At 36.4% G+C, this 27,698-nt stretch overlaps 1 protein-coding gene across 5 annotated transcripts in view; it reads left to right on the forward strand.

Annotated features, from left to right (window-relative positions):
- The first annotated feature begins 2,178 nt into the window (after positions 1-2,178).
- The window catches only part of DPH6 (diphthamine biosynthesis 6), a 336,135-nt gene continuing 310,615 nt past the window's right edge, over positions 2,179-27,698 (forward strand). For 4 of the 5 annotated variants that reach the window (XM_003987294.6, XR_006599355.1, XR_006599356.1 and 1 more), the window contains exons 1-3: positions 2,179-2,340; positions 7,448-7,542; positions 20,790-20,983. In XM_003987294.6, the coding sequence (XP_003987343.1) occupies positions 2,318-2,340; positions 7,448-7,542; positions 20,790-20,983 (312 nt within the window). In that variant the 5' untranslated portion in view covers positions 2,179-2,317. The remainder of the gene's footprint in view (positions 2,341-7,447; positions 7,543-20,789; positions 20,984-27,698) is intronic. The other variant, XM_006932657.5, reaches the window with a different exon arrangement.

A 27,698-nucleotide genomic window follows, 5' to 3' on the forward strand; every position in this document is an offset into this window, starting at 1 on the left:
GAGGGAGTTTTATCCCTTGTTTTCAGGAATAAAGAGGGTCAGAGTGCCTTTCCCATGTCTGCTATTTCTCAATGCCTTTATTTTAAAATAATCAATACATTGAAGCAACATATTTTGGGGTGACATGCTCTAAACTCCTCCTGTTTTGTTGCCTGTTTGTAAGGTCCAACTGTTCTTCCTGCTCTGTTTTGCCCATCTTTGAAATTCAGTCCTCATTGTAGCATTTACCCTGTGGGTTCAATTCATGGGGCCCTTGCTATAGGCATCACATAACTTGTTACTTTCAAAATATGCCATCTTGTATTGCGAATATCTGTTTAATGTATTTGTCTTATCTCCCCAACTAGACAACAAACGCTTTAAATAGTTGACTCATTTGTTAAATACCCACCATCTCATAATTTTAAAAATGCATCACTTTAATAATTTATTTTTTTATTTTTATTTTGGAGAGCACACAGATGAGCAGGGGAGAGGGGCAGAGGGATATATACACACACACACATACATATATATGTATATATATATATATATATATATGTATATACACAGCATACACACACACACACACACACACACACACACACACACAGAATTCCAAGCAGCCTCCATGCTCAGCGGAGCCAAATGGGGGGCTTGATCCCAGGACCCTGGGATCATGACCTGAGCTGAAATCAAGAGTCGGCTGCTCAACTGACTGAGCCACCCAGGGGTCCAATAAAAATGCATCATTTTAGATGGTGAAACTGGTATGCAGACTATCATTGCTGTAGTCACTCATCATACCAAGAGTACTGGAGTTAATGAGAACATTATAGTATAATTAAATTGAATGATTATTTTATGCTGGGCATGATTCTAAATTCCTTACATATATTAATTTAATGCATGACATTAGTATCATCCTTCATGGTTTTCCTTCTTTCATAACTCATATCTAACCCATCCAATTCAATGAACTCTACTTTCAAAATAGACCTGGAATTCTCTTACTTCTGCCCAAATTCACTAGCACCATCCTGGTTCCTGGCTCCACCGTGTCTCTCTTCAATGACTGCAATAGCCTCACCATAGGTAGGTGTATTCTTAAAACAGCACAGTGTAATCTTTTAAAAGTTTTAAGTCAGACTTCTGTCCCAAACCCTACAGTGGCCACTGACTTCACTCAAAATAAGACAAAGTTCTTTATGGCTTACAAGACCCTATATATGATCTTCCTCCTCCCTCCATCACTGGAACCTCATCTCGCTGTACTCTCTGCCTCACAGTACTCTCAGAGCTGCTCTGCTCCCACCACATAGGCCAGCCTTGTTCCTCTACAGACACCTAATATACCTGGGGCCTTGGTTCTAGCTTTTCCTTCTACCTGGAGCACATCTCCAGTCATACACAGCTATCGCTTTTGAGTTGGCTCAAATCTCACCTTCCCAGAAGTCCTATCTTGCCTTTTAATTCTGCAACTTGCCCTTCTGCCTCCTTCCTGATTCCTCTCAATCTCTAATTTTTTTTTTCATACCACTTACCACTTTTTAAGATATTACAGGATTTTTTTAACCTGCAAGTTGTCTGCTCTCCTCACCCCTATATAAACTTCAGGAAGGTAATGACCCTTGTTTTATTCATGAATGTATCCCAAAGAGCTTAAAACAGTGTCTGGTACATGAAAGGCATTCAATAAATACTTAGTGAATGATTCTGCAAGGCCAAGGCTCTTTCGCGAGGAGCCTTAGCCGGCTTCTACCGTGCTGTATTTACGCAAAGGGCCGAACCCCAGGGAGCTTCGAGCCTCACAGCGGTAGTTTCAGGTTTAAATTTGTAATACAAAGGAGATATTAGGTTAAAAAACACTAAAGGGTGCAGTTAGTTTCTTGCAAGTGGCTGAGGAAGTGAGGGCACACTTCCTCTCCCTTTGCATGTTCCAAGTGTTTCCATTTGCAGCCTAAGTGATTTTGGACGTTCTCTTGCCGAAACAAATCCACTGCCACCGCATTTGGGCTTGGCGACGCGGACCCTGCCCTTTCCCTGGCAGCTTCAGTGCCCTCACTTAGGTGGTCAGGCCGCGCCTAAACATCATTTTTTCCTGGGCCAGGAGGGCCCTGTCACAGGGACAAGGCGCCGACGTGCCGCCTCCTCCGTGGTCAGGTGTCCCACAAGGCAGCCTCAGAGGTCGCAACGCCCCGCCGCTGACAGGCAGCGAGGCGAACACCCGCGCCAGGCCCCGCGGCGCGTCACGGCCGGCGGCGGCGGCGGCGGCGGAGACTTCCCAGCTCTCCCCCGCCCCCCCGCGCCCGTCGCACGCACGCGTACTGCGCCCAGCATGAGGGTCGCCGCTCTGATCAGGTAACGCGGCGCGGGTGCCGGCTTCCTCCTCCCCTGCCGGCCTCTCATCCTTTCCTGCTGGTAAACGGCAGCTACCGCCGCCGCCTTCGGCGGCGCGGAAGAGTGTCTGTGCAGGAACCGCGTGTCCGGGGGCCCAGCGGCTCCTCCCGGCCACAGGAAGAGGCGGAGTTTTCGGGCTATTGCTCGGCCCCTCCCGCGGCCCTGGACCGAGGCTCTTCAGTCTGTCAGCCCCTGCCTCTGATTTTCTGGCCCTCATACGTGAATTCACGTTGGGTTCACCAGGGGAACTTGAAAACCCACCCTTGTCTGGGTCTCACTGGCAGAGCGCTGGTTTCATTACTCTGACAAGGTTCCGGGTCGGATTCTTAAAAAGTGTAATGGGCAGTGAAGTTTGAGAGCCAACGGCTTCACTTCCACTTACTCAGTCCTCTTCTGCAGTTCCTTGTCTTTCTGCGCCGACTTTGGTCCGCCTTCCTCCGGGGGCTGTTACTAGCTCCGCCCCCTCCCGCTTAAGGCCACTTCTCCCTCGCCTGCAGTCCCACCTTCGACTGGTTTGGTTTTTTTTTTTTTTTTTTAATTTTTTTTTTTCCAACGTTTATTTATTTTTGGGACAGAGAGAGACAGAGCATGAACGGGGGAGGGGCAGAGAGAGAGGGAGACACAGAATCGGAAACAGGCTCCAGGCTCTGAGCCATCAGCCCAGAGCCTGACGCGGGGCTCGAACTCACAGACCGCGAGATCGTGACCTGGCTGAAGTCGGACGCTTAACCGACTGCGCCACCCAGGCGCCCCAGGTTTGGTTTTGACCAAGGTGTATTTTACCTTGGGGCTCAAGTACAGAGAAAGGGTCTCTTCCCTCGGGATGAAGATGGAATTGTATCAGTTTTATCCTAAATCCAGTTGCTTTTGATATAGACACCTGCTTTTAGGTTGACGTATGGTAACATACTCTGTTACAAAAGAAGTTTGAAATTTATAGTAGCACAACTTATTTAGGTGTCTAAAAAAGTGAGTCCTGTGATAACCAAAGACAGACTAGTCTATACTTTTTATTATTTATTTTTCTTTCTTTTTTATTTTTTAAAATTTACATCCTAATTAGCATATAGTGCAACAATGATTTCAGGAGTAGATTCCTTAGTGCCCCTTACCCATTTAGCCCATCCCCGCCCACAACCCCTCCAGTAACCCTCAGTTCTCCATTTTTATGAGTCTCTTCTGTTTTGTCTCCCTCCCTGTTTTATATAAGGGAAGGGAAAGACAGACTAGTTTAAATGTTTCTATGTGCAATATGTAAACTGAAGCAAAGATAAACATAGTAACATTAAAAAGGGAATTTAGACTACAGTACATGTATATTTGATGAGATTAGGACCTGTATAGAGTGTCTGAGATACATCACAACCAACTTTTCTTTTGTAAGCCCATTGAAGATTTGATAAACGTTTTTGTTCAATGCCCTAGTTAATTAATACTGCTTAACAATAGTGACCTATTAAGAATGCTTAATGTTACATTCTGATCCTTTCTGCAGTGACTGGGATATTCCAATGCCATTTTTATGACTCTATAACGTCAAAATAATTACTGATATTCAGTAAAGTTTTTCTGTTTTTTTTTTAAAAATTTTTGATGTTTATTTTTTGTTTTTGAGAGAGACAGAGCACAAATGGGGGAGGGGCAGAGAAAGCAGGACACAGAATCCAGGAAGCAGGCTCCAGGGTCTGAGTTGTCAGCAGAGAGCCCGATTCAGGGCTTGAACCCACAAACCATGAGATCAATGACCTGAGCCAAAGTCGGCCGCCCAACCGACGGAGCCACCCAGGCGCCCCAGTAAATTTTTTCTGTTAAGTGAATGATTAATCTCTGACCACTGTGATCTTCATGATCAGATAGATAAGAATAAAAAGTAGTCCAGGAAATGAGTAATTTACATCATATGCAATTTGCCAAAAGTTTAACCATTGAAGTAAGACACACCAACTGAAGATTCAGCTCCTGGCGACATTGATAAAAGATTACTATAATCCATTACAGTAAATATTCAGTAATGTGTATATATTACTTTTATGGTAAAAAAGCAAATTACTAAAAAACGTCAATGTTGGAAAATTCTTGCTAAATGTAAGATCTGTATAAATGTTAGGAGACATGCTATAAGTATGAATATATAACAATTTATATATAAGAATATGAATGCATACATAAATATACATTTATATGAATATACATTTGAATATATATGAATTTAAACTTAAATACGGTGAATCTATTTGTAACGTATCGTGTGTGTGTGTGTGTGTGTGTGGGTACTAAAATGAGATATGGGATATATTCGTGTGCTTTAAGGGATAAGTGAAACCAAGATTCTCACATATCTTTAGAGCATAAAGAACATTATTCTTCTTATACACAAAAGATTGACTTCTTCAATTTTACAGTTGAATGACACCTTGAGGATTAGCTAAACCATTCTCTGGTTTTATAATGAAGCATGTAAACCCAAGCACATTGAGTAATTTCACTTAGTATACCAGAGGTGGGAATTAAAATTCTAATCTATAGGACTTTTCACCTAACATATGCTTAGGTACTTTGTAATGTTCTAAGAGGCAAGTTAAGTTGCTCAGCATTTTCAAAACCTTTTGTTCTTACAGTATTTTTTGGACACTAACATTCCATAGAACACAGTTTAGGAAATGCTATTTTAAAGCCATATTTGAAATTTTAATGTATTTACAAATGAATTATAAAGCTAAGTTCTGATTATAGATGTAAACTCTTTATTATTTTTTTTTAAGTTTATTTATTTTGAGACAGAGAGTGGGAGCAGGGGAAGGGCAGAGAGACAGAGAGGGAGAATCTCAAGCAGGCTCTACATTGTCATCGTACAGCCCAATGTGGGGCTCTAACCCACAAAACTGTGAGATCATGGCCTGAGGTGAAATTAAGAGTCAGAGCTCAACCCCCTGAACCACCCAGGTGCCTAGGTGTATACTCTTTAATCTTTAATAATCTAAAGAATTAGAATTGTGGTTTTATGCACATAAATCTTTAATATTCTAAATATTCTAAAGAATTGGTGAAATCTTTTTGTCCTGAGAAAATAGAGCAGTGAAGTTCAATAGGGGAAGTTGTGGAAGATTTAGGGGAATATCAGAGTCTGAGGAAAGGGAGCATGATGTATAACTTCACCATGCCCCTTGTGGTCTCGCCTTGAGAAGTTCTGGAATGACCATTGTTATTGATTAGAAGAATGCAATGCGGTAGAGGCAGATAAATGTTGGCAACTAAAATAAAAGGCAAAAGGTCCAGTTTCTAGGACAAGCAGTCTCTTTTTAAAAGTTTCTTGGTCTATGAACAGGTCTCAAGTGCCTGGAGGGGCACCTGCAGATCTTAAGCAAAGATTGGAAAGAATGGAACAGTAGGGAAAAAAGGGAGGTAATGATAAAGTAAAGGAAGAAACACGTACAATGAAAGGCAGTAGAGTTTTATTTTTTAAATTTTATTTGTTTAATTTAAATCCAAATTAGTTAGCATATAGTGCAACAATGATTTCAGGAGTAGAATCCTTAATGCCCCTTACCCATTTAGCCCATCCCCCTTTGACAACCCCTCCAGCAACCCTGTTTGTTTTCTGTATTTATATTATTGTAAATAGTATAATTATTTATCCCTGTTTTTATATTATTTTTGCTTCCCTTCCCTCATGTTCATCTGTTTTGTCTCTTAAAGTCCTTGTATGAGTGAAGTCATGTGATTTTTGTCTTTCTCTGCCTAATTTCACTTAGCATAATACCCTCCAGTTCCATCCACGTAGTTGCAAATGGCAAGATTTTATTCTTTTTGATTGCCAAGTATATGCCATTGTATATAAATACCACCTCTTCTTTATCCACTCATCCGTTGATGGACATTTGGGCTCTTTCCATACTTTGGCTATTGTCGATAGTGCTGCTATAAACATTGGGGTGCATGTGTCCCTTTGAAACAGGATACCTGTATCCCTTGGATAAATACCAAAGTAGCTGCACCAGCTTGCATTCCCACCAGCAATGCAAAAGAGATATTCTTTCTCTGCATCCTCACCAACATCTGTTGTTGCCTGAGTTGTTAATGTTAGCCATTCTGACAGGTGTAAGGTCGTATCTCATTGTGGTTTTGATTTGTATTTCCCTGATGATGAGTGATGTTGAGCATTTTTTCATGTGTCATTTGGCCATCTGGATATCTTCTGTGGAGAAGTGTCTATTCATATCTTTCGGAGAGGCAGTAGAGTTTTAAACCAAAATGAAGGTTGCCATTCAACCTTGTTATAGATGAACTTGGCATAGAGGTTGCCATTGGCATAAAGGTTGCCATTCAGCCTTGTTATAAATAAACCACTGTCTTGACTAAGTGATTTGCCCTTGCCTTAGGTAGATTTGGTATGAGAATTTAGAAGTTCCTTTCAATCTGTTTGTTAGATCTAAGGCTCAAGCCTTGTCCTGCCATCATCCATACAGTGATAGCTGAAGTACTGATGGTATTGATGTTTAACTTCATCAGTGTAATTCAGCATTTTGTTTTCTAGCTCTATAGAATGTGGACCCACCATGGCCATCAAACTGTCCTTAGATTGGGTCTCAGATCTTTAATTTGAGCCTTTAATTGGTGATGGTGGTCAGTTTTTAGATTTCTTATAGTAAAACAGAATAGACTGTTTTCTACTTTTCCATAGAAAATTTCATCTAAGGAATATATGTAATAGCTGTTTAGCTAGAATTTACAATTAAATCATATTTTTAATTTTCAAAGCACTGTGTATATAAAGGAGAGCCACTGTTATAAACCAAAGAGACCAAAGAGTTATCATATTTTGTTTAGAATGGTCTTTGTTATCCTGGCACATGATTTCACAAGCTCTTGTCAGTAGCAACCTTAGGCATTCAGATGCATTTGTTTAGTTTGCTTCTGCTATGGAAATTACATGTGGTCTTTTGTGTTTTAATTCTAAAGCAGTTCCTGAAGTATTCTGAAAAGTCGAATAAGTATATTTTGATATCTAATGATTCTATGTTCAATAATGGTCAATAACCTGATATTTATCTCCTTATTTCTTTTTAAGTGGTGGGAAGGACAGCTGTTATAATATGATGCAGTGCATTGCTGCTGGGCATCAGATCGTTGCTTTAGCAAATCTAAGACCAGCTGAAAACCAAGGTAAGTGTATGATACCCTTACTGGGAAGTTCTCTAAATGACTGAAACTCCCAACTTCATAATTGCATTCTATTGTATGCAGTATGCAAAGACAAAAATGGAACTAATATATATTTAGCACCTAATTAGATGCTAGGTTCTATGCTAAGTGTCTTTAATTGCATATCCTTTATTTCTCTTAAGAACTCCTAGACAGTTTTATTAGACAGAGATACTGAAACTCATAGTTTTATAAATTTCTCCAAGGTACGTAACTAGAATAAACTTGCAGACCTGAGGCTTGAACCCTTGAACCTCCTTACTTCAGAGTGTACTGCTCTTCCACCACAGCACATTCCAAGTATTGTAAGCAATGTACAGGTGAATAAGATACACCTTCTAGGAGAGTGGAGAGTAAGACATATGATGATAAATGATCCATCTTACATGTACGCTAAACATGTAAGACTTGAGAGAAGCATAAAGCAGTACATTTCCACTTTTTATTTGCCTGTGATAACAAGGGCATCCACAAATAAGCCACAGACCTCATTTAAGCTGTTTTGGTTTTTTTTTTTTTTTTCAGTTTTCTTCCCAATGAAATTTCCCTAATTAGAAATTCTCCCCCCTGTGACCTTGTCTGTGTCCAAGTTTCCCCTTTTGATAAGGACACAAGTCATATTTGGATTAAGAGACCACCCTAATGATCTTATTTTAACTAATTACATCTGCAGTGACCCTACTTGCAAATAAAACCACATTTTGAGCTATGGATATTAGGATTTCAGGGAAAGAATTTGAGAGGGACACAATTCAACCTTCGATAATTTCTTTTATTTTTACTGAGATATAACTGCCATATAATATTGTATTAGCTGTAGGTGTACAATGTAATGATTTGGTATATGTATATATTAAGACATAATTACCACAATAAGATTAGTTAACATCTATCACCATGCATAGTTGTACTTTTTGTTGCGATTAGAACTTAAAAAAAAAGGAAAATATTCACCAATTTGCCTTTTATACTCTTCTATTATACCCATATAATTATAGATATTAACCGCTAAGGTATAATAGAGAACAATTTACACTTGTCTGACCTTATTTAATACTACTCCACATGGCTCTTCTAGTAAGAGCTTTTTATCATCCCCTTTACTCAGCTTTTTTGAAGACCATGCTTTGGCTCTATTGTTATTTTAGGATGAATTAAATGAGTAGTATATGTAAAAACACTAATTAGAGTTCCTGGCATGAAGTAAGCATCCAGTAAATTTAGTTGAATCTGAATCTAGTGCTAAATATGTCCCTTTTTTTCCCTCCCTACCTCCCTCCCTCCTTTCCTTCTTTCCTTCCTTCTCTCCTTCCTTCCCTCACTCCCTCCCTCCCTCCCTCCTCAAGGCTACCAGTCTGTTGAATTTTTGTTTTTATATCATTTTACGGTTATTTTCTATTTATTTTGTCTTTGATTTTTATCCCCAAATAGACTGCTTATTCTTGAGAGGAGAGATTATGTCTTCTATGTTTCTTTAGTTGTGCCTTAGTACTTGGGACCGCTCTATGCCTCTATAGTAGGCATTCACTCAATTATTGGTGGACAGATGAATAATGAACTAATTAGAATTAGGCCTGGAATATCAAGCAGTTATTTCAGTCAGATATCTGAATTTTCTTTATTTCACACTTAAGACCCAAGTAATGCTGGAAGTGAAGTGGGAAGGTAGAGATTTGAAATATTTTATAGGAAGAAATAGAAAACAGGTCTTGTAAAGGATCAAGGGTAAACACACAGTCTAGGATTTTGCACTAGGGTTTCAATGATGAATAATATAACAGCATTTAAGGATGTTTGGAAATGATCTCCTTTTTCTGACTTTAAATAATACAGAGAAAACTCTTTGACTAAGCTTGAATGGAAACTGTATTGTAACTTCTATATTATAAAAGAAGAAGCAGACTTTTGTTGCAGCCTTATGTTCTGTTACTAAAGGAAAAAAAAAAAACTTCCCTTATTCCTTCTGGCTAAGCAGGCAAGTGGGTTTTTTAAGCTTTCTATCTGAGAGGTCTTGGTATTTAAAAAACAGAAATTTATATAATATATATAATGATATAATTTTTCTACCTGGAGTTTCTATCTTGTTTTAAACTTCTCTACCTGAATTAGTATAGTTACTTTTTACTGAATCATTGATGTATAATCTTCCATGTGTTCATGGTTCACTGGCAGGGTGGATAAAATGATAAAGTGTATCTCTAAATTATACTTCAGAATGGTATGGAGACATTTACTTAGAATATTGCTAGAAAAATTCAACAGTAAATGGAATTAAAATATTATGAAGTAAAAGCTGGGAAAAAAATCAGCTGAAACTGTAGGGGAAGAGAGTAGATGGCTGTGGGTTGGTAAATGGAGAGGATTTAGCTAATCTTGATTTAAAGTCAGCAGGAAATTGGTGATTATTGAATGATTCATTGATTGACTTATTGTTTCCCCAAACATGTTGTTAAAGGAACTGTAATGAGGAAAGACTGGTAGAGATGACTCCAGTATGAAATTGGTTAGAGTGAATTCATGGCACTGGGTTTTCACTGCGTAGTCTGGAAAGGAATTTATTTCCATCAATGGGGATAATGTGAACTTGTCATAAAATTCACAAAACCATCTCTTTAAATTTGTAGTAGGAACTTTTGTGGCATGTTAATTGAGGTGCTTCAGGCAACAGTGGAGTCTTTTGGTTTTATTTGATCTCATACCATTGTTGCAATATAGGTTCCATTAATACAAGTTACATTGTGGTTAGGACTAAATGGAGCCTTAAAGGAAAATTGTCTTCTAGGTTTTTTGAAGTCAGTAAAATGTTTTAATTATTGTGCCAACATCAGGAAGTTTCTTGCTGAGAAGCTCAAAGTTCTTTAAATATATTAATTCAATTGTATCAGTGTTCTTTAAAACTAATATATTTAAAGATCCAGGGTAAGTGTGAGATGAGGGTAGGCTGAAAGGTTTTTTGGTGACTTTGGCTATATCTCTACTTCCTACTGTTGACTAGGAGTAGACAGGTATGTAGTAATAATGTGAGTACATGCAAGCCAGTGTGGTGTATGGGTTGGGTTCATATCTGGTGGCCCAAAATGTGATGGCATATGGTGATGGTTTTGATTAATGAAGGGGCCCTTAAAATATCATTTTTTCATCCCTTTTGATAGGATACTCTTCATACTCAGGTTAATTGGACATTCTTGGCATATATGCATACATACACACATACATACATATATGTCAAATAGTGTTGTAACCTTTTTTTTAAAACTTACTAACACATTGTGAACATATTCCGTGTTATTACTATTCCATCACAATATTTCCTAGATATATTCTTTGAATCACAAATACCTGATAAAATGTAAGTCTTTTAAGGGTACATAAATTTGAGATATAGTTCATAATCTCTCCCCTTATTGGAACACGTTAAAGCGCATTAGCCTAGGAAGAATTACAGCAAAGACACCTGTTTAACATGGTTATCCCGTTTTTAATAAATTATTTGACCATGGAATCCTTTCTGCATCCAGTATTTATTATCATCACATGGGATTCCTATTCTGCAGAACATACTTTAGAAAACTAAAAGGCAACCGATGGAATGGGAGTAGATATTTGCAAATGACATATTGGATAAAGGGTTTGTATCCAAAATCTATAAAGAACTTACCAAACTCAACACCCAAAAAACAAATAATCCAGTGAAGAAATGGCAGAAGAAGGGGTGCCTGGGTGGCTCAGTTGGTTAAGTGTCCAACTTCAGCTTAGGTCATGATCTCACGGTTCATGAGTTCGAGCCCCGCATTAGGCTCTGTAATGATAGCTCAGAGCCTGGAGTCTGCTTTGGATTCTGTGTCTCCTTCTGTCTGTGCCCCTCCCTGACTCATACTCTCTTTCTCTCAAAAATAAATAAACATTAAAACAATTTAAGAAAGAAAGAGAGAAAGAGAGAAAGAGAGAAAGAGAGAAAGAGAGAAAGAGAGAAAGAGAGAAAGAAAGAAAGAAAGAAAGAAAGAAAGAAAGAAAGAAAGAAAGAAAGGGGCAGAAGACATGAATAGACACTTCTCCAAAGAAGACATCCAGATGGCCAACAGACACATGAAAGGATGCTCAGTATCACTCATCATCAGGGGAATACAAGTCAAAACCACATTGAGATACCACCTCACACTGGTCAGAGTGGCTAAAATTAACAACTCAGGAAACAACAGTTGTTAGCGAGGATGTGGAGAAAGAGGATCTCTTTTGTACTGTTGTTGGGAATGCAAACTGGTGCAGCTGCTCTGGAAAATAGTGTGTCGATTCCTCAAAAAATTAAAAATAGAATTACCCTATGATTCAGCAAGTGCACTGCTAGGTATTTATATGGAGAGTACAGGAGTGCTGATTCATAGGGGCACATGTATCCCAATGTTTATAGCAGCGCTGTCAACAATAGCCAAATTATGGAAAGAGTCAAAATGTCCATCAACTGATGGATGAATAAAGATGTGGATTATATATACAATGGAATACTACTTGACAATGAAAAAGAATGAAATCTTGCAATTTGCAACAACGAGGATGGAACTGGAAGGTATTATGCTGAGTGAAAAAAGTCAGTCAGAGAATGACCGATATCATATGTTTTCACTCATATGTGGAATTTGAGAAACTTAACAGAAGACCATGGGGGAAGGGGAGGGCAGAAAATAGTTTCAGAGAGGGAGGCAAACCATAAGAGACTCTTAAATACAGAGAACAAACCGAGGGTTGATGGGGGGAGGGATAAGGGAGAGGGAAAAATAGGTGATGGGCATTGAGGAGGACACTTGTTAGGATGAGCACTGGGTGTTGTATATTAGCCATGAATCGCAGGAATCTACTCCTGAAGCCAAGAGCACACTGTATACACTGTATGTTAGCTAACTCGACAATAAATTATATTTTAAAAATAAAAATTAAAATTAAAAAATAGAAAAAATAAAAAGAAAATGCTCCTTCTTCATTTGCAACAACATGGATGGGCCTAGAGGGCATTATACTAAGTGAAATAAGTCAGACAGGGAGAGACAAATATTATACGATTTTACTTACATTTGGAATCTAAACCAAACTAATGAACAAACAAAACACTAGACTCTTAAATACAGAAAACAACTAGTGATTGCTAGAAGGAAAGTGGGTAGGGGAATGGGCGAAAGTGGGTTAAGAGATAACAAACTTCTGTTTATAAAATGGGCATGTAGAGTAGCATAGGAAATATAGTCAATAATATTGTAATAATGTTGCATGGTGGCAGATGGTGACTATTGTGGGAAGCACTGAGCAGTCTATAGAATTGTCACATCAATATGTTGTACACTAATATAACATTGAAACTAATATAACATTGTATGTCAATTATACTTCAACAATAAAGTAAAAAATAGAAAATGCTTTTCCTCAAAATTATATTAATGGTTGCAAAGTATTTCATTATATGAATACACCATAATTTTTAATATAAATAATGCTATGATGAATATCTGCAAATAATATTTTGTACCTTCATGATTCTTTTTTCTCAAAAGTAAATATGACATCAAAAAGCCTGATCCAATATATTTGTAAGTTCATTTGTATCATCAAAATAGTCTGGTGTGACTCATCTATTTTGAATATTTTACCTGTATTCATATTTGTGGAATCTTGTGACAACCAGTGATTTGTATTACTGACTAGCTTAAGTTATGTTTCTGTACACATTTGTAACTGCTCTAACAATATTGAATTTCTTTTTCTTTTTTAGATAAACAGTTTTATTAAAAGCATATTACAAAGCTCATGGGTCCACCTGAGACATGGTTTATTTATTATTCTTTATTAAGATAAAATTGGTATATAACATATTAGTTTCAGGTATATAACATAATAATTCAATGTTTGTTTAAACTCCAAAGTGACCACCATGATATATCTCCTTACCATTCATCGCCATACGATTGACCACCCTCACCCATTTCACACATGCTCCTTCAACCCCCTTTCCCTCTGAAAACCACAAATCTGTTCTCTGTATCTGTAAGTATGATTTTGTTTTTGTCTTTTTTTGTTTGTTCATTTGTTTTGTTTTTTAGATTTCACATGTAAGTGAAATCATTTGATACTTGTCTCTTTCTGACTTATTCCACTTAGTGTGATGCCTTTGTATGTGGCAGTATATATGCCACATCTTCTATATTCATTTATCCATTGATGGACACATATTGTTTCCATATCTTGGCTATTGTAAATAATACTGCAGTGAACGTGGGGATGCATATATCTTTTTTGAATTAGCATTTTTGTTTTCTTTGGATGAATACCCAGAGGTAGAATTGCTGGATCATATGGTAGTTCTAGTTTTAATTTTTTCAGTAACCTTCATACTGTTTCCCATATTGGAAATTTCTTATTAATTTACATTCCCACCAAAAATGTATGAGAATTCCCTTATCTCCACATCCTCTACAACACTTGTTGTTTTTTATCTTTTTAATAATTGCCATTCTGACCAGTATGAGATGTCACATTGTGATTTTGATTACATTTCTCTGATAATTAGTAATATTTGACATCTTTCCATGTGCTTGTTGGTGATCTGTGTGTCTTCTTTAGATAACTGTGTATTTAGATTCTCTGACCATTTTTATTTGGATTGTTTGGGTTTTTTTGCTCTCAAGTTCTTTATTTATATTGGCTATTAATCCCTTATTGGATATATGATTTACAAATATTTTCTTCCATTCAGTAGGTTGCTTTTTTATTTTGTTGATAGTTTCCTTTGCTGTGTAGAAGCTTTCTAGATTGATCTAGTCCCATTTGTTTATTTTTGGTTTTGGAGTCTGATCCAAAAGCTCAGTGCCAAGACCAATGTCAAAGAGCTTACCACCTATGTTTTCTTCTAGAATTATGGTTTCAGGTCTTTCATCTATTTTGAGTTCTAATTTGTTTTAAGTTTTTAACCTGTTTTGAGTTCATTTTTGTGTATGGTATAAAATGGTGATGTAGTTTCAGTCTTTGGCATGTAGCTGTCCCATTTCTGAACACCATTTATTGAAAGAGACTATTCTTTCCCCAATGTATATTCTTAGCTCCTTTGTAATAAAGTAATTGACGATATATGTGTGGGTTTATTTGTGAGCTCACTATTCTTTTCCACTGATCTATTTGTCTGTTTTTATGCAAATACCATACTGTTTTGATTACTATAGCTTTATAGTACAGTTTGAAATCAAGGAGTGTGAAACCTCCAACTTTGTTCTTCTTTCTCAAAATTGGTTTGTCCATTCAGGGTTGTTTGTGGCTCTATACAAGTTTTAGAATTATTTGGTCTAGTTCTGTGCAAAGTTCCATTGGAACTCTGATAGAGATTGCATTGCATCTATAGATTGCTTTGGGTAATATGGACATTTTAACAATTAATTTTTCCAATCAATGAGCATGGAATATCTTCCCATTTATTTGTGTCTTCTTCGATTTCTTTCACCAATATCTTATAGTTTTCAGTGTGCAGGCCTTTAGCCTCCTTGATTAGATTTATACCTAGGTATTTTATTCTGTTTGATACGATTGTAAATGGAATTGTTTTCTTAATTTCTCATTCTGGTGGTTTGTTATCATTGTATAAAAATGTGACAGACTTCTGTATACTGATTTTATATCCTGCAGCCTTTTTGGATTTGTTTATTAGTTCTAATAGTTTTTTGGTGGAGTCTGTAGGGTTACTATATAAAGTATCATGTTATCTGCAAATAGTGACAGTTTTACTTCTTCCTAATGTGGATGCTTTTTTTTTCTTGCTTCATTGCTGTGACTAGAGCTTCTAGTACTATGTTGAATAAAAGTGACGAGAGTGAATGTCATTGTCTTATTCTGATCTTAGAGGAAAAGCTTTGAACTTCTCACTATGGAATATGATGTTAGCTGTGGGCTTGTCATATATTGCCTTTATTGTGTTGAGGCACTTCCCTCTATGCTCACTTTGTTGAGAATTTTTATTATAAATGGATGCCAAATTTTTCTAATGCTTTTTCTGCATGTATTGAGGTGATCATATGATTTTTATCCTTCATTTGTTAATATGGTGCATCATGTTAATTGATTTGCAGATGTGAACCATCTTATTACCCTGGAGTAAATCCCACTTGATTTGTTTGTTGGAAGATTTTTGATTACTGATTCAATCTCTTTACTAGTAATCAGTCTATTTAGATTTTCTATTTCTTAAGGAGTTAGTCTTGGAAGATTGTATGTTTCTAAAAATTTATCCATTTCTTCTACATTGCCAAATTTGTTGTCATATAATTGCTTTTAGTAACTCTTATGATCCTTTGTGTTTCTGTGGTGTCAGTTGTAGCATGTCCTCTTTCACTTCTGATGTTATTTATTTGAAGTCCTCTTAATTTTTTGCTGGATCTAGTCAAAATCTTTGTCAATTTTGTTTATCATTTCCAAGAACCAGCTCTTAATTTCATTGATCTTCTCTTTTGTCTTTTGAGTCTCTATTTTATTTCTGCTCTACTCTTTGTTGTTTCCTTATTTCTGCTAATTTTTGGCTTTGTTTATTCTTTCTCTTGTTCTTGAGGTGTTAAAGTAGATTGTTTGAGATTTTTCTTGTTTCTTGAGGTAAACCTGCATTGCTTTGAACTACCCTTTAAAACTGCTTTTACTGTATCCCATAGGTGTTGGATTGTTGTATTCCCATTTCCATTTGTCTCAAGGTATTCTTTTTTACTTTGCCTTTGATTTCTTTATTGACCCATTAGTTCAATAGCATGCTGTTTAATCTCCACATACTGCTGAATTTTCCAGTTTTCTTCTTGTATTTGATTTCTAGTTTTCACAACATTGTGGTTGGAGAAAATGATTGCTATTATTTCAGCCTTCTTAAATTTATTATTTTTTTGTGGCCTAATATGTGATCTATCCCGGAGAATGGTCGCAAACACTTGAGAAGAATGTGTATTCTGCTTTTGGATGGGATATTCTGTATAAATCTACCAAGTCCATCTGGTCTGATGTGTCATTTAAGGCTGATGTTTCTTTGTTGATTTTTCTGTCTGGGTGATCTATTTATTGATGTAAGTGGTTCTTACTTACATGATGATTAAGGTTCTCTACTATTGTATTGCTGTTAATTTCTTCTTTTAGGTCTGGTAATATTTGATCTGGCAATATTTATACATTTAGGTGCTGCTATGTTGGGTACATAAATATTTACAAATTTTATGTCATCTTTTTTGATTGATGCGTTTATCATTATATAATGCCCTTGTCTTTTGTTATAGTCTTTGTTTTAAAGTATAACAGTACCACTTTTCTTTTTCCATTTGCATGGAGTATCTTTTCTATTCCTTCACTTTTATTCTGTGTGTGTCCTTAGTGCTAAAGTGAATCTCTTTTAGGCAACATATAGTTGAGTCTTGTGTTTGTTTGTTTGTTTAATCCATTTAGCCACTCTTTGTCTTTTGTTTGGAGAATTTGGTCCATTTACACTGAAATTAATTATTGACAGGTATATTACTTATTGCCATTTGTTAAGTTTCCTATCTTTTTTGTAATTTCTTTCTGTTCCTTTCTTCTTTTCTTGCTGTCTTCCCTTGTGGTTTAATGCCTTTTTTTTTGATGTTGGATTTAGATTCCTTTCTCATTATCTTTTGTGTATCTATTATAGATTTTTGGTTGTTGGTTGCTGTGAGGTTTATATATACATAACATTTCATATATAGCAGTCTGTTTTAAATAGATAACAACTTTAATTTGAATGCATTTTAAAAGCTACATTCCCTCCCCCACACTGTATGTGTTAAAAGTTTTTTCTTTTTTTGTTTTTAAGAGAGAGAGGGGGAGAGAGAGAGTGAGTGTGAATGGCGGAGGGGCAGAGAGAGAGAATCCCAAACAGGCTTTTCATTGTCAGCGTGGAGTCAGGGCTCGAACCTATGAACAGAGAGATCATGACCTGAGCCAAAACCAAGTCAGGTTTCAGCTTAAGTTTCATCTTAATCGACTGAGCCACCCAGGCACCTCATTATGTTTTTAATATTATATTATACATTTTTAATTTTGTATATCCCTTAATTATAATTATAGTAAATTTTTCTACTTTTGTCCTTTAACCTATAAACTGATTTTATAAGTGGTTAATTCACTACCTTTACCATATATTTTCTTTAATCCATTAGATTTTTACTTTCATATGTTTTCTAGTTATTAGATATATGCTTTTTTTTTTTTTTTTTTACAGCCTAGAGAAATCCGTTTGAAATTTCTTGTAAGGCCAGTTTAATGGTGATAAACTCCCTAAGCTTTTCTTTTCTGAAAAATATTTTATTTCTTTTTCAATTCTGAATGATAATTTTGCTGGGTAGATTTTTCTTGGCTGGAAGTTTTTTTCTTTTCAGCACTTTGAGTATGTTATGATACTCCCTCTGGCCCTCAAAGTTTCTGCTGAAAAATCAGCTGATAGTCTTATGGGGCGGGGGTTCCCTTGTATGTAACTATCAGTTTTTTTCTTGCTGCTTTTAATATTCTCTATCTTTAGCTTTTGGTATTTTAATTATAATGGGTCTTGCTATGGATCTCTCTGGATTCATCTTATTTGTAATTCTCTTTGCTTTCTGGACCTGTATGTCTGTTTCCTCAGGTTAGGGACGTTTTTAGCTATTATTTCGTCAGTGAGTTTTCTACCTCTTTCTCTCTTTCTCTTCTCCTTCCAAGACCCCAATAATGTGAATGCTATTATTCTTGATCTTGTCTCCTAGGTCACTTTAGCTATCTTCACTTAATTTTTGTTTCTTTTTTGATCTGATCTTTCTGGGTGAGTTCCATTGCTTTGTCTGCCAGCTCACTAATCCTTTTTCTGCTTCATTTAGTCTGCTATTGAATCCTGCAGTGACTTTTTCAATTCAGTTATTGTATTTTTCAGCTGTGTGACTTCTGTTTGTTACTTTCTTATATTTTCTGCCTCATTGTTGAAGTTCTCACTGTGCTCATCCATTCTTCTCTTGAATTCAGTGAACATCTTTGTGAATACTACTTTGAACTCTTTATCAGTTAAATTATTTAACTCTATTTCAGTAAGGTGTTTTCCGAGGTTTTGTCTTATTCTTTCATTTGGAACATATTCCTCTGTTTCCTCATTTTGCTTTACTCTCTGTGTTTGTTTCTAAATATTAAATGAAACAGCTGTCTCTTCTAGTCTTGATGGGAGTGGCCTTCTGTAGATGAACCTTGTTGTTCAACCTTGCTTTAGCTCCTGGTTGTCTCTTGAACTTTTGTGATTGCCTAAGTAGACTGATTTATTCTTGTTAGGTCCCCAGTGTGGAAGGTGTTCCAAGACCTATCAGTGTTACAAAGGGAGTGATCTCAGTTAAGAACTAGTTTCAGGTGGATTGAAAGCCAGATCCTGAGGCAGCAGTTTTTAAAGAATGCAAATATATACATTTCGGTGGGACCACAAGTGTAAACTCTGCTGTTAGACTTTGAGATTTGATGAAAGTGTCCTTTGGGCATGAGTTACAAAAACCTGGGCTTCTTTCTGAGAGGTATCAGTGAGCTGTAACAAGGCCAAGGGAGGGCTCAAAGATGTAACTTCTTGCCTGTGGTTTCTGAGGGCACCTCTGTAATCTTTAGGTATGTGACTAACATGAAGCCTGTCCCTCAGGTTGAAGCTCCAGGACAAGCATATGGGCCTTTTGCAAAGCAGATGGGAGGAGTTTCAGTCTCCTGTCTGTTCAGTGCTGTAGGTGTGGTAGCCTCCATAGAGCTAGTCCTGTGGGGCTTAGAAACAGAAGCCCCTCTGGCTACTAGGTTCAAGTGATCGAGGAGTGTCTGTTGTGTGGACTGTGCTTGGTGGCCAACTTGAGTGAGGCTGCAGGAGAGCACTGAGGGTGATGTCCATGGTTTTAGTGATGCAGGGGAAGAGTGCTGGGTGCAGAACATACCCATGGCTTTAGCAAGGTATGGGAGGAGCACTGGGGTGGGACATGCCCACAGATTTAGCAATGCAGGAAAAGAGTGCTAGAGGTGGGGCTCACCTGTGGATTTAGCAAGGAAAGAGTGCTGAGGGTAGGGCATGCCTATAACTTTTGCCACGTGGGGGAAAAGTATTGGAGGTGAGGCACCTGCACTTGTCACCAGCGCTAGCAATGTGGAAAGAAGGAGAGGGAAAATGTTGCTTACCAGCACTTCCATCTCCAAAGAAAGTCCCAACTTGCCTCTGCCCCTTCAGCAGACAATTATATATTAGCAAATAAATCTTCACGTATGACCCAGTCATCTCTCAAACTGCTGTCTTTGTGCTGGGTCCTGGGAGGAGTGAGTCTATGCACAAGCTCCTGAAAAGGAATATCTCAAATCTCCATAGTCCTTTAGACCCCCTGGGTGTGTGCCCCATTGGTTTTCAAAGCCAGATGTTTTAGGGTCCTTGTCTTTCAAGTGCAGGTTTTACAGTTTTGGGGTGTCCGGTGTGGGGCACAAACCCCTCCCTCCTCAGGGAGAGATTTCAGTATTGTGAGATCCCTTTCTGTTGTGGGTCACTGCTGGGGTTTTGGGCAAGATTGAGTCTCTGCTTTTGTCACACATTTTGATGTGGCCCTTTTATTCCTTGTTGTGGAGGGAGCTATTCAGCTAGAATTCAGTGGGAATTATGCCATATGTAGCTGTAGTTTTGGTATTTCTGTGGAAGGAGGTAAGTTCAGGGTCTTCTTTTGCAGCTATCTTGGACTGCTGCTTAATTTATATATTTTTGTTTGTCTTGTTGAAGTACTGAATATAAAATATATCAAGAGCATGTAATTTATTTTTACAAATATTTGTCACTTGTTAACCAAGTAGCTACTTAGTTAAGGAAGGTTTTTTCCTACAACTCCAGATGACTCTGTAAATAACCTTGAATGATTTGAAAAACATTTATGTAATAAAATCTTTAATTGAATAAACTAATCAAAATTTATTGGCTATATTACTCTTCTCTTTAAACATTTATTGTATATAGTTTTAAAAATTTATATGTATCTGTAATTAGTAGTAGAGATGACTAGAGCTGATGTGAACTGGATGCAACTGTGGACAAATATGCCACTCTTCCACTTTATTTCACTTCATTAATGCAGAGAGATATACTGTAGTAAGTCTCCAAGCAGTAACCCAGATGGACTTTCAAATCCACTTTCTTTTTCACTCGGTTTTACTGATTATTTCCACTTTCATTGTTGCAGTGGGGTCAGATGAACTGGATAGCTACATGTATCAGACAGTGGGTCATCACGCCGTCGATCTGTATGCAGAAGCGATGGCTCTTCCCCTCTACCGCCGTACCATAAGAGGAAGGAGTGTGGATACGGGACCAGTGTATACCGAACGTGAAGGTGATGAGGTTGAAGATCTCTATGAGCTTTTGAAACTTGTTAAGGTATGCACAGGAACCAATTACATTAACTGAATAATGTAGTAATAATTAACAACTGTTAGTAACCCAGCTATTCTTTGACAAGATATTTAGTCTTTTTGGATAGAAAAGAAAACTTACTATGCCTTTATTTTAAATACTATTTAAAAATAAAACTTTTGGTATAGTTTGGCATTCATGGTTGTCAAATGTCTTTAATTAAGTTTTTCCTTAGGATTTTGGAGCTGATGACCTTTTAATCATTTTTTTTTTTAACAAATACTTATTGAATGCTACTATGTGCACGGTATATAGTTCTAGGCACTGGGGATAGCACAATGAAGAGATCAGACAAAGCCCTGTTCTGTTGGAGCTTACTTTGCAGTGGGAGCAGACAGATAATAGACAAACAAGCAAATCATATGCTTGGTGCTGAAGAGTACTATGAAGACGAAGGAAACAGAGTGGTAAGGAGTGATGAGGGGGTGCTCAAGCAAGACCTTTCTAGTATGGTGAAATTTAAATAGACCTAAAAGACTGAACCTTGCTTAAATCTAGTAAGAGAGATGCAAATTAAATTCTTAAGTCCCTGTACATAAGAGTTTGGCAGCCATTTTGCATTCACTGTTAATTTTTCTAAATAGGAAATTTAGGAGAGAAAATGTGGGCCTTATAAATGTAGTAGAAACTTATCCAGTAAGTGTTAATTAATGGAGATTATTTTATACTAAGCCATTATCTTTTCATTCGCATTGATAGTTAACTATTTGAATACATTCTGTATTCTTAATATGAATTTTTTTAATCAGCTGTAGTCAATTCATACAAGGCATATCTAATGAAATAGAGTGTAAGCTGATATTTCCTGCTTGTCTTAGCGTATTGTCACAAAGGGAAGGAAGATTTCTGTCCCTTCTATCAAGAAACATTGCATTTCATTTTCTCATTTTTCACAGAACGTTCAGCTTCTGAGAAGTTATATTATGAACCAGTATCATGAAAATTTGCTACTTCAGTGTTATATTTTAAATTTGATGCTGATCAAAGCTTAATATCAATTAAGGGTTTTGATTCAGAAAAAACACATGAAGCACTTAAATTCTTTTAAAGTTTGCTTGAATTAAGTATTTCTTATTTTGTATGTCAGATATTTTCATTTGTATTTACCTTTAGAAAAGAAACTGATAAGAAAAACACTTGGAATAATGCCGTAATTTATTGTTTAGTTATGGATAGTGTAAGAAGTAGATATTTTTCAAAGGAAATTACAAGGACCTCATTTCTTTCCTCTGGGAAGATACATACTAATAACAACTATTTTGATTATCAAACAAGGGGGAAAGGCATAAAAGTTCCACTTTTAATTGTCTTTCTGTACAAATAAGATCTTGAAACTGCTCACTTTCAAGTGTGAAATATTGAGTGCAAATTCTGCATTTTTAAAATTTCTTTTTTAAGGTACAGAGAAATTGGGTATTAAGTTTTTAGCACAAACAAGTTTTACAAAATGGTGGGACTTACACCAGAAGTAATTGGATTGCCTAAAAATCACTGATAACTGATAACTTTGGGGAAGCTGTGTGATAATAACAGCCTTCCAAGAAAGGGAAAGATAATAAATTACTGATCAATTTAATTAAAAATGGGCAGATTAGTAGTAATTAAGAAGAAATTTCCCTTTTGATCCATGCTGTCTTTGGAGAAATGGATGCTTTGCCATTATCTTTATAGTAACCGTCAGTTATGACATAAATTAATGCTAATGTTAAATCTTGACAACTGCTTTGGAAGTTCGTACATGATAATTATAACTATAGTTGAAAGAGATGTTATCAAGTTGTCGGGGACGAAATAGTTCCTTCTCTTTCTGTATAGAAATATTAATTTTACTATAGGATATTTTAAGGACATAAATATTAGAAATATATTGCTTTTATGGAAGAGATTGTATAGCTAGGCTTTTATAGTTAAATCCATTTGTGAAACACTGGTGTAAAAATTCCAATAGAGGTCTTACATATTCTAATGAATAATTGAGTAATTATGGGAAAAAACGGATCTAGAAGAGCTATAATTCTTCAGGTTAGTGTTCACTCATTCTAAGAAAAAGATGGGATTGCATTTCTTAATCCTTTGAATATTAATGGAGCATTGGAAGCATTTAGATTCATTTTCATTTTAAGCATTTATTTATAACAGGTTGCAGTTTTGTGACTTTCCCATGTAAGTCAATCTTTTGTTTTGTAGCTCTTTTTTTACCTCAAAATATTAGAGCTAATTTTTGAGTAGGAGTTGTTTCTTTTTGCAAAGTGCTTAACTAATTGCTGAAAAGAAGTAGCAACGACTTGGGAGAAATGACAGAGTAAGTTTCCTACTTTGTAGAAGTTATGAAAACCAATTTAAATGTAATAAGCTTTTATATCTCATAGATTACTGGGTGATTATGGCAGGTAGATACATATGTATATCTCAAGCTGTTTACAAGATAACCTGATTTTCACATAACTAGCCTTTTTTTTATTCTTTAGAATTTCGTTAGTATTAAAACGTCACCTTGGTTTTCACCTGGATTAATTTGGTATATATATTTTTTGGTATATATATATTTTTGGAATATATATTAATTTGGTATATAGATAACCTATATTATTTCCTGGAAATACAGTGATTTTTAAATTCTGTGGGTTTTCTTTGTAAGTCACGTAAGAAATGTAATAGGGGCGCCTGGGTGGCTCAGTCGGTTGAGCGTCCGACTTCGGCTCAGGTTATGGTCTCACACTCCATGAGTTCGAGCCCCACGGCTGGCCAGCTCTGTGCCGACCGCTCAGAGCCTGGAGCCTGTTTTGGATTCTGTGTCTCCCTTTCTCTCTCTGACCCTCCCCTGTTCATGCTCTGTCTCTGTCTCAAAAAAATAAATAAACATTAAAAAAATTAAAAAAAAAAGAAATGTAATAGTTACTGAAGGATATGTGTAAACATCATATCCCTATAAAGAGTGTATTTAAGGATTAACTTATTCTTTCTTTCTCTAGTGGTTTGGAGCCACTTCTTACTGTTTCTGATATCTTCCTCTGTCTTGGCTATTCCTTCTTTTTAGTCCATCTTTAAGAAACTTCCATAAGGAAGGTACTTTCAAATCCATACATTTTGAAAAAGTTCCTATTCTGCCCTCACATTTGATGTATACATTGGATGAATTTAAAATTTTAGATTGAAAAGTAATTTTTCCTCAAACCATTCAAGGCATTGCTCCATGGTTCACTAGCATTTTGCTGATGAAAAATTTGATGCTGATGTGATTTTTGTTCTTTTTAGCTGACTTATTTTTCCTCTCTGTTAACTTTTATGATTGTGTCTTTATGGTTGGTGTACTGAAATGTCACAACAATGCATTGGATATTGAAGGTTGCTTTTCCTGCATCCGTTCTGCAGCTTCCTATTGAGTAGCAGCATATCTCTGTCCTCTTTCTCTTAATGATGGTTCAGGGATGGTATTAATCCAGGTGAAAGCCAGTCACAACATGGCATTCTCCTGACTATAGTGATTGCATCAGGGATGGTTTTGTTAACTTATGTGTACCCAATAGAATGAATGAAGCCTAGGATGATGGATGGTTGGCAGGAGATAAACACTTTCTCCAGTAGAGAAGGGTGTGTGGATGTAAGACCTAGAGTTGCTATGGCTTTTTGTTTTGTATGGAAAAAACATCCAAATGTCAGATCTGACACACACACACAAATAGCAGAGCCAACGGAAGTGTAGCTTGAGGATGGCTCTGAGAAATCCTCTTCCTTTGTTTGATAATTGGCTCCCTTGGTTTTCTCTATTCCCTTTTTGTGGTATTCTCAGTGATCGGACGTTAGACCTCCTAGTTTGAATCTTCATATCTCTTGTCTTTTCTCACATTATTTTGTATCTTTCTATCTTTTTGTTGTACATGATGTGAGATTTCCTTTTTAAATGCCCTCCTTTCTTAACAGTTGTATTTTTGGTGATCAATAACTTCACTTGTTGATTGTTTCTTTTTTATAACAATTTATTTCTCCTTCTATAGATGTAACATTCTTATATCCCTCTTAAAATACAAACTAGTGATTTTAAGCATTGTTTCCTAAAATATTAATGTTTCCTTTAAGGTCTTTTTTCTATTTCCTTCTCTTTCATGTTGTAGTCTTTTCTTAAATGTCTTGGTTGCTTATTCATATCTGAGAATTAGGCAGGAGGAAAGCTGACTGTGAACATTTTTGACTTTAGAGTTTTTCCAGCCCCATATCTCATACTTGTTATACCTGGAGTTCAGGATAATGTAGCCTAATTTGTTCTCTTCCTTGGTTTTCTTCTCTGCTACGCAAATAGTAGGTTATAGCTTCTGCTGCTGACGTATCAGCCGTTGTTCCATCTTCATCTGTTGACTCAGGAAATGTACTGAAATCCTTTGATGTCTACCCCTGCCTGCCCCACATTTTGTTTTCTAGATGTTGTATCTTTGTTGTCATTTTTTTTTAATTTTTTTTTTCAACGTTTATTTATTTTTGGGACAGAGAGAGACAGAGCATGAACGGGGGAGGGGCAGAGAGAGAGGGAGACACAGAATCGGAAACAGGCTCCAGGCTCTGAGCCATCAGCCCAGAGCCCGACGCGGGGCTCGAACTCACGGACCGCGAGATCGTGACCTGGCTGAAGTCGGACGCTTAACCGACTGCGCCACCCAGGCGCCCCTCTTTGTTGTCATTTTAATGGACTCTCTTTAGCCAGAAATCTGTGTTAATTTTTTTTCTAATGGGATTCATTTAATATTCTTTCTTAAACTGCATATTCAGTCTTCCTCTTCTAATCCTTGCTACTTTTCTTCTCTCATATTTGTTTTCTCACTTTATCTTGGTGTTGATGACCTTAAATTCCTTAATGGAAGCTTGTATTATAATTTGAATATAATAATAAATGAATAACTGCCGTTTGTTTTTTAAGCCAAATATTTACTGTTGATAAAGGTTTGTAAATAAGTGAATGATTTTTTAAACTAGATTTTAACTTTATATTTTTAGAAACATCAATTGCCACTTTACTCTTTGTGTTGGTTAGATTTATTTTGATTATAAGTCATATTCAAACTGTTTTCAAGAAAAAGAATTTTGGGTTTTTTTTACATATTATATATTCTTTTCCTTGTTAATTTTTAAAAATTTTACTATCAGTATAGTTAACTTATAGTGTTGTATTAGTTTTAGGTGTACAGTATAGTGATTCAACAATTCTATACATTGCTCAGTGCTCACCACAATGTGTACTTTTAATTCTCTTCTTTTTTACCCATCCCCCCCCCCCCACCCACCCACTTCTCCTCTGGTAATCACGTTTGTTTTCTATAGTTGAGAGTCTGTTTTATGGTTTGTCTCTTTTGTGCTTTGCTCATTTGTTTTGGTTTCTTAAATTCCAGATATGAGTGAAACCATATGGTATTTGTCTTTCTCTGACTTATTTCACTTAGCATTATCCTCTCTAGATCCACCATGTTATTGCAAGTGGCAAGATTTCATTCTTTTTTATGGCTGAATAATATTCCATTATTTATATATAACCTATAGTATATACATATAATTATTAATATATAATAATATATATAAACTATAATCACATTTATATGTGTATATATATATATCACATCTTCTTTATCCATTCATCTATTGATGGACAGTTGAGCTGCTTCCCTAATTTGACTATTGTAAATAATGCTACAATAAACATAGGGGTGCAATATATCTTTTTGAATTAGTGTTTTTGTATTGTCTGTGTAAATACCCTCTAGTGGGATTACTTGATCATATGGTAGTTCTATTTTTAACTTTTTGAGGGACGCCCATACTGTGTTCCACAATGGCTGTACCAGTGTGCATTTCCACCAACAATGCATGAGAGTTCCTTTAAGAAAAAGAGAATTTATTGACAATAACCTAAAGATAAGTTTGGCTTCAAGTAGACTAAGTACAAGACACAAATTATGTAATCAATATCTTTTCCCCCCTGTTTCCATCTCTTGCCTCTATTTTCTATTGATTCCATCCTTTGACTAGACTCTTATATTCAGAAAATGGCTCCTGGTTACATTTTTTCTGGTTCAAATCTAGTAGGAAAAGCTTCAGTATTTTTAAATAACTCAAAGGAAAATGTAGTTATCCAGTTATATTTCATTGCCACTCAGTGGCCTGACTTGTATCATCTATGAACCAGTCATTGTTGATGATTTTATTTGACTGGATAGGTCTAGATCATATGCCATTCCTAGAGCAACAGAGTCGTGATTACTAGAACCACATTTTACTATGGTTCTGTGGGAAGAACAGAACCCATCGGGGGGAAAAGTGGATCTCCAAGTGCAAAGCAAGCTGTTGCTGGTAGAAGTGTGAACTGTGTCAGGGAGGTAAAAAGCAGCAGGTTTCCTGAAAATAAATAGGTTTCAATTGCTTACAAACTTAGGAACCATCCTAAATGGCTCTTCTTTCAGTATGTCTCTCCCTCCTCTCCTCCATCTCTTCTTCCCTGCCTCCTTCTGTCTTATCCTTTTTCAAACCTAGTTGGCCATTGGAACCACAACAGTGAGTCTATACTCTGGGACTTGCATTCAATTCTCATGATATCTCCACTTGAATATTCTATAGGCACGATAAATTCAACAAGTTCAAAATTTTATTCATTCTCTTCCTGCACAAACTTGCTCCATTTCCTATATTTCTCTCTTAG

This window comes from Felis catus, chromosome B3 (genome assembly GCF_018350175.1).
Source record: "Felis catus isolate Fca126 chromosome B3, F.catus_Fca126_mat1.0, whole genome shotgun sequence".
Taxonomy (NCBI): Eukaryota; Metazoa; Chordata; class Mammalia; order Carnivora; family Felidae; genus Felis; species Felis catus.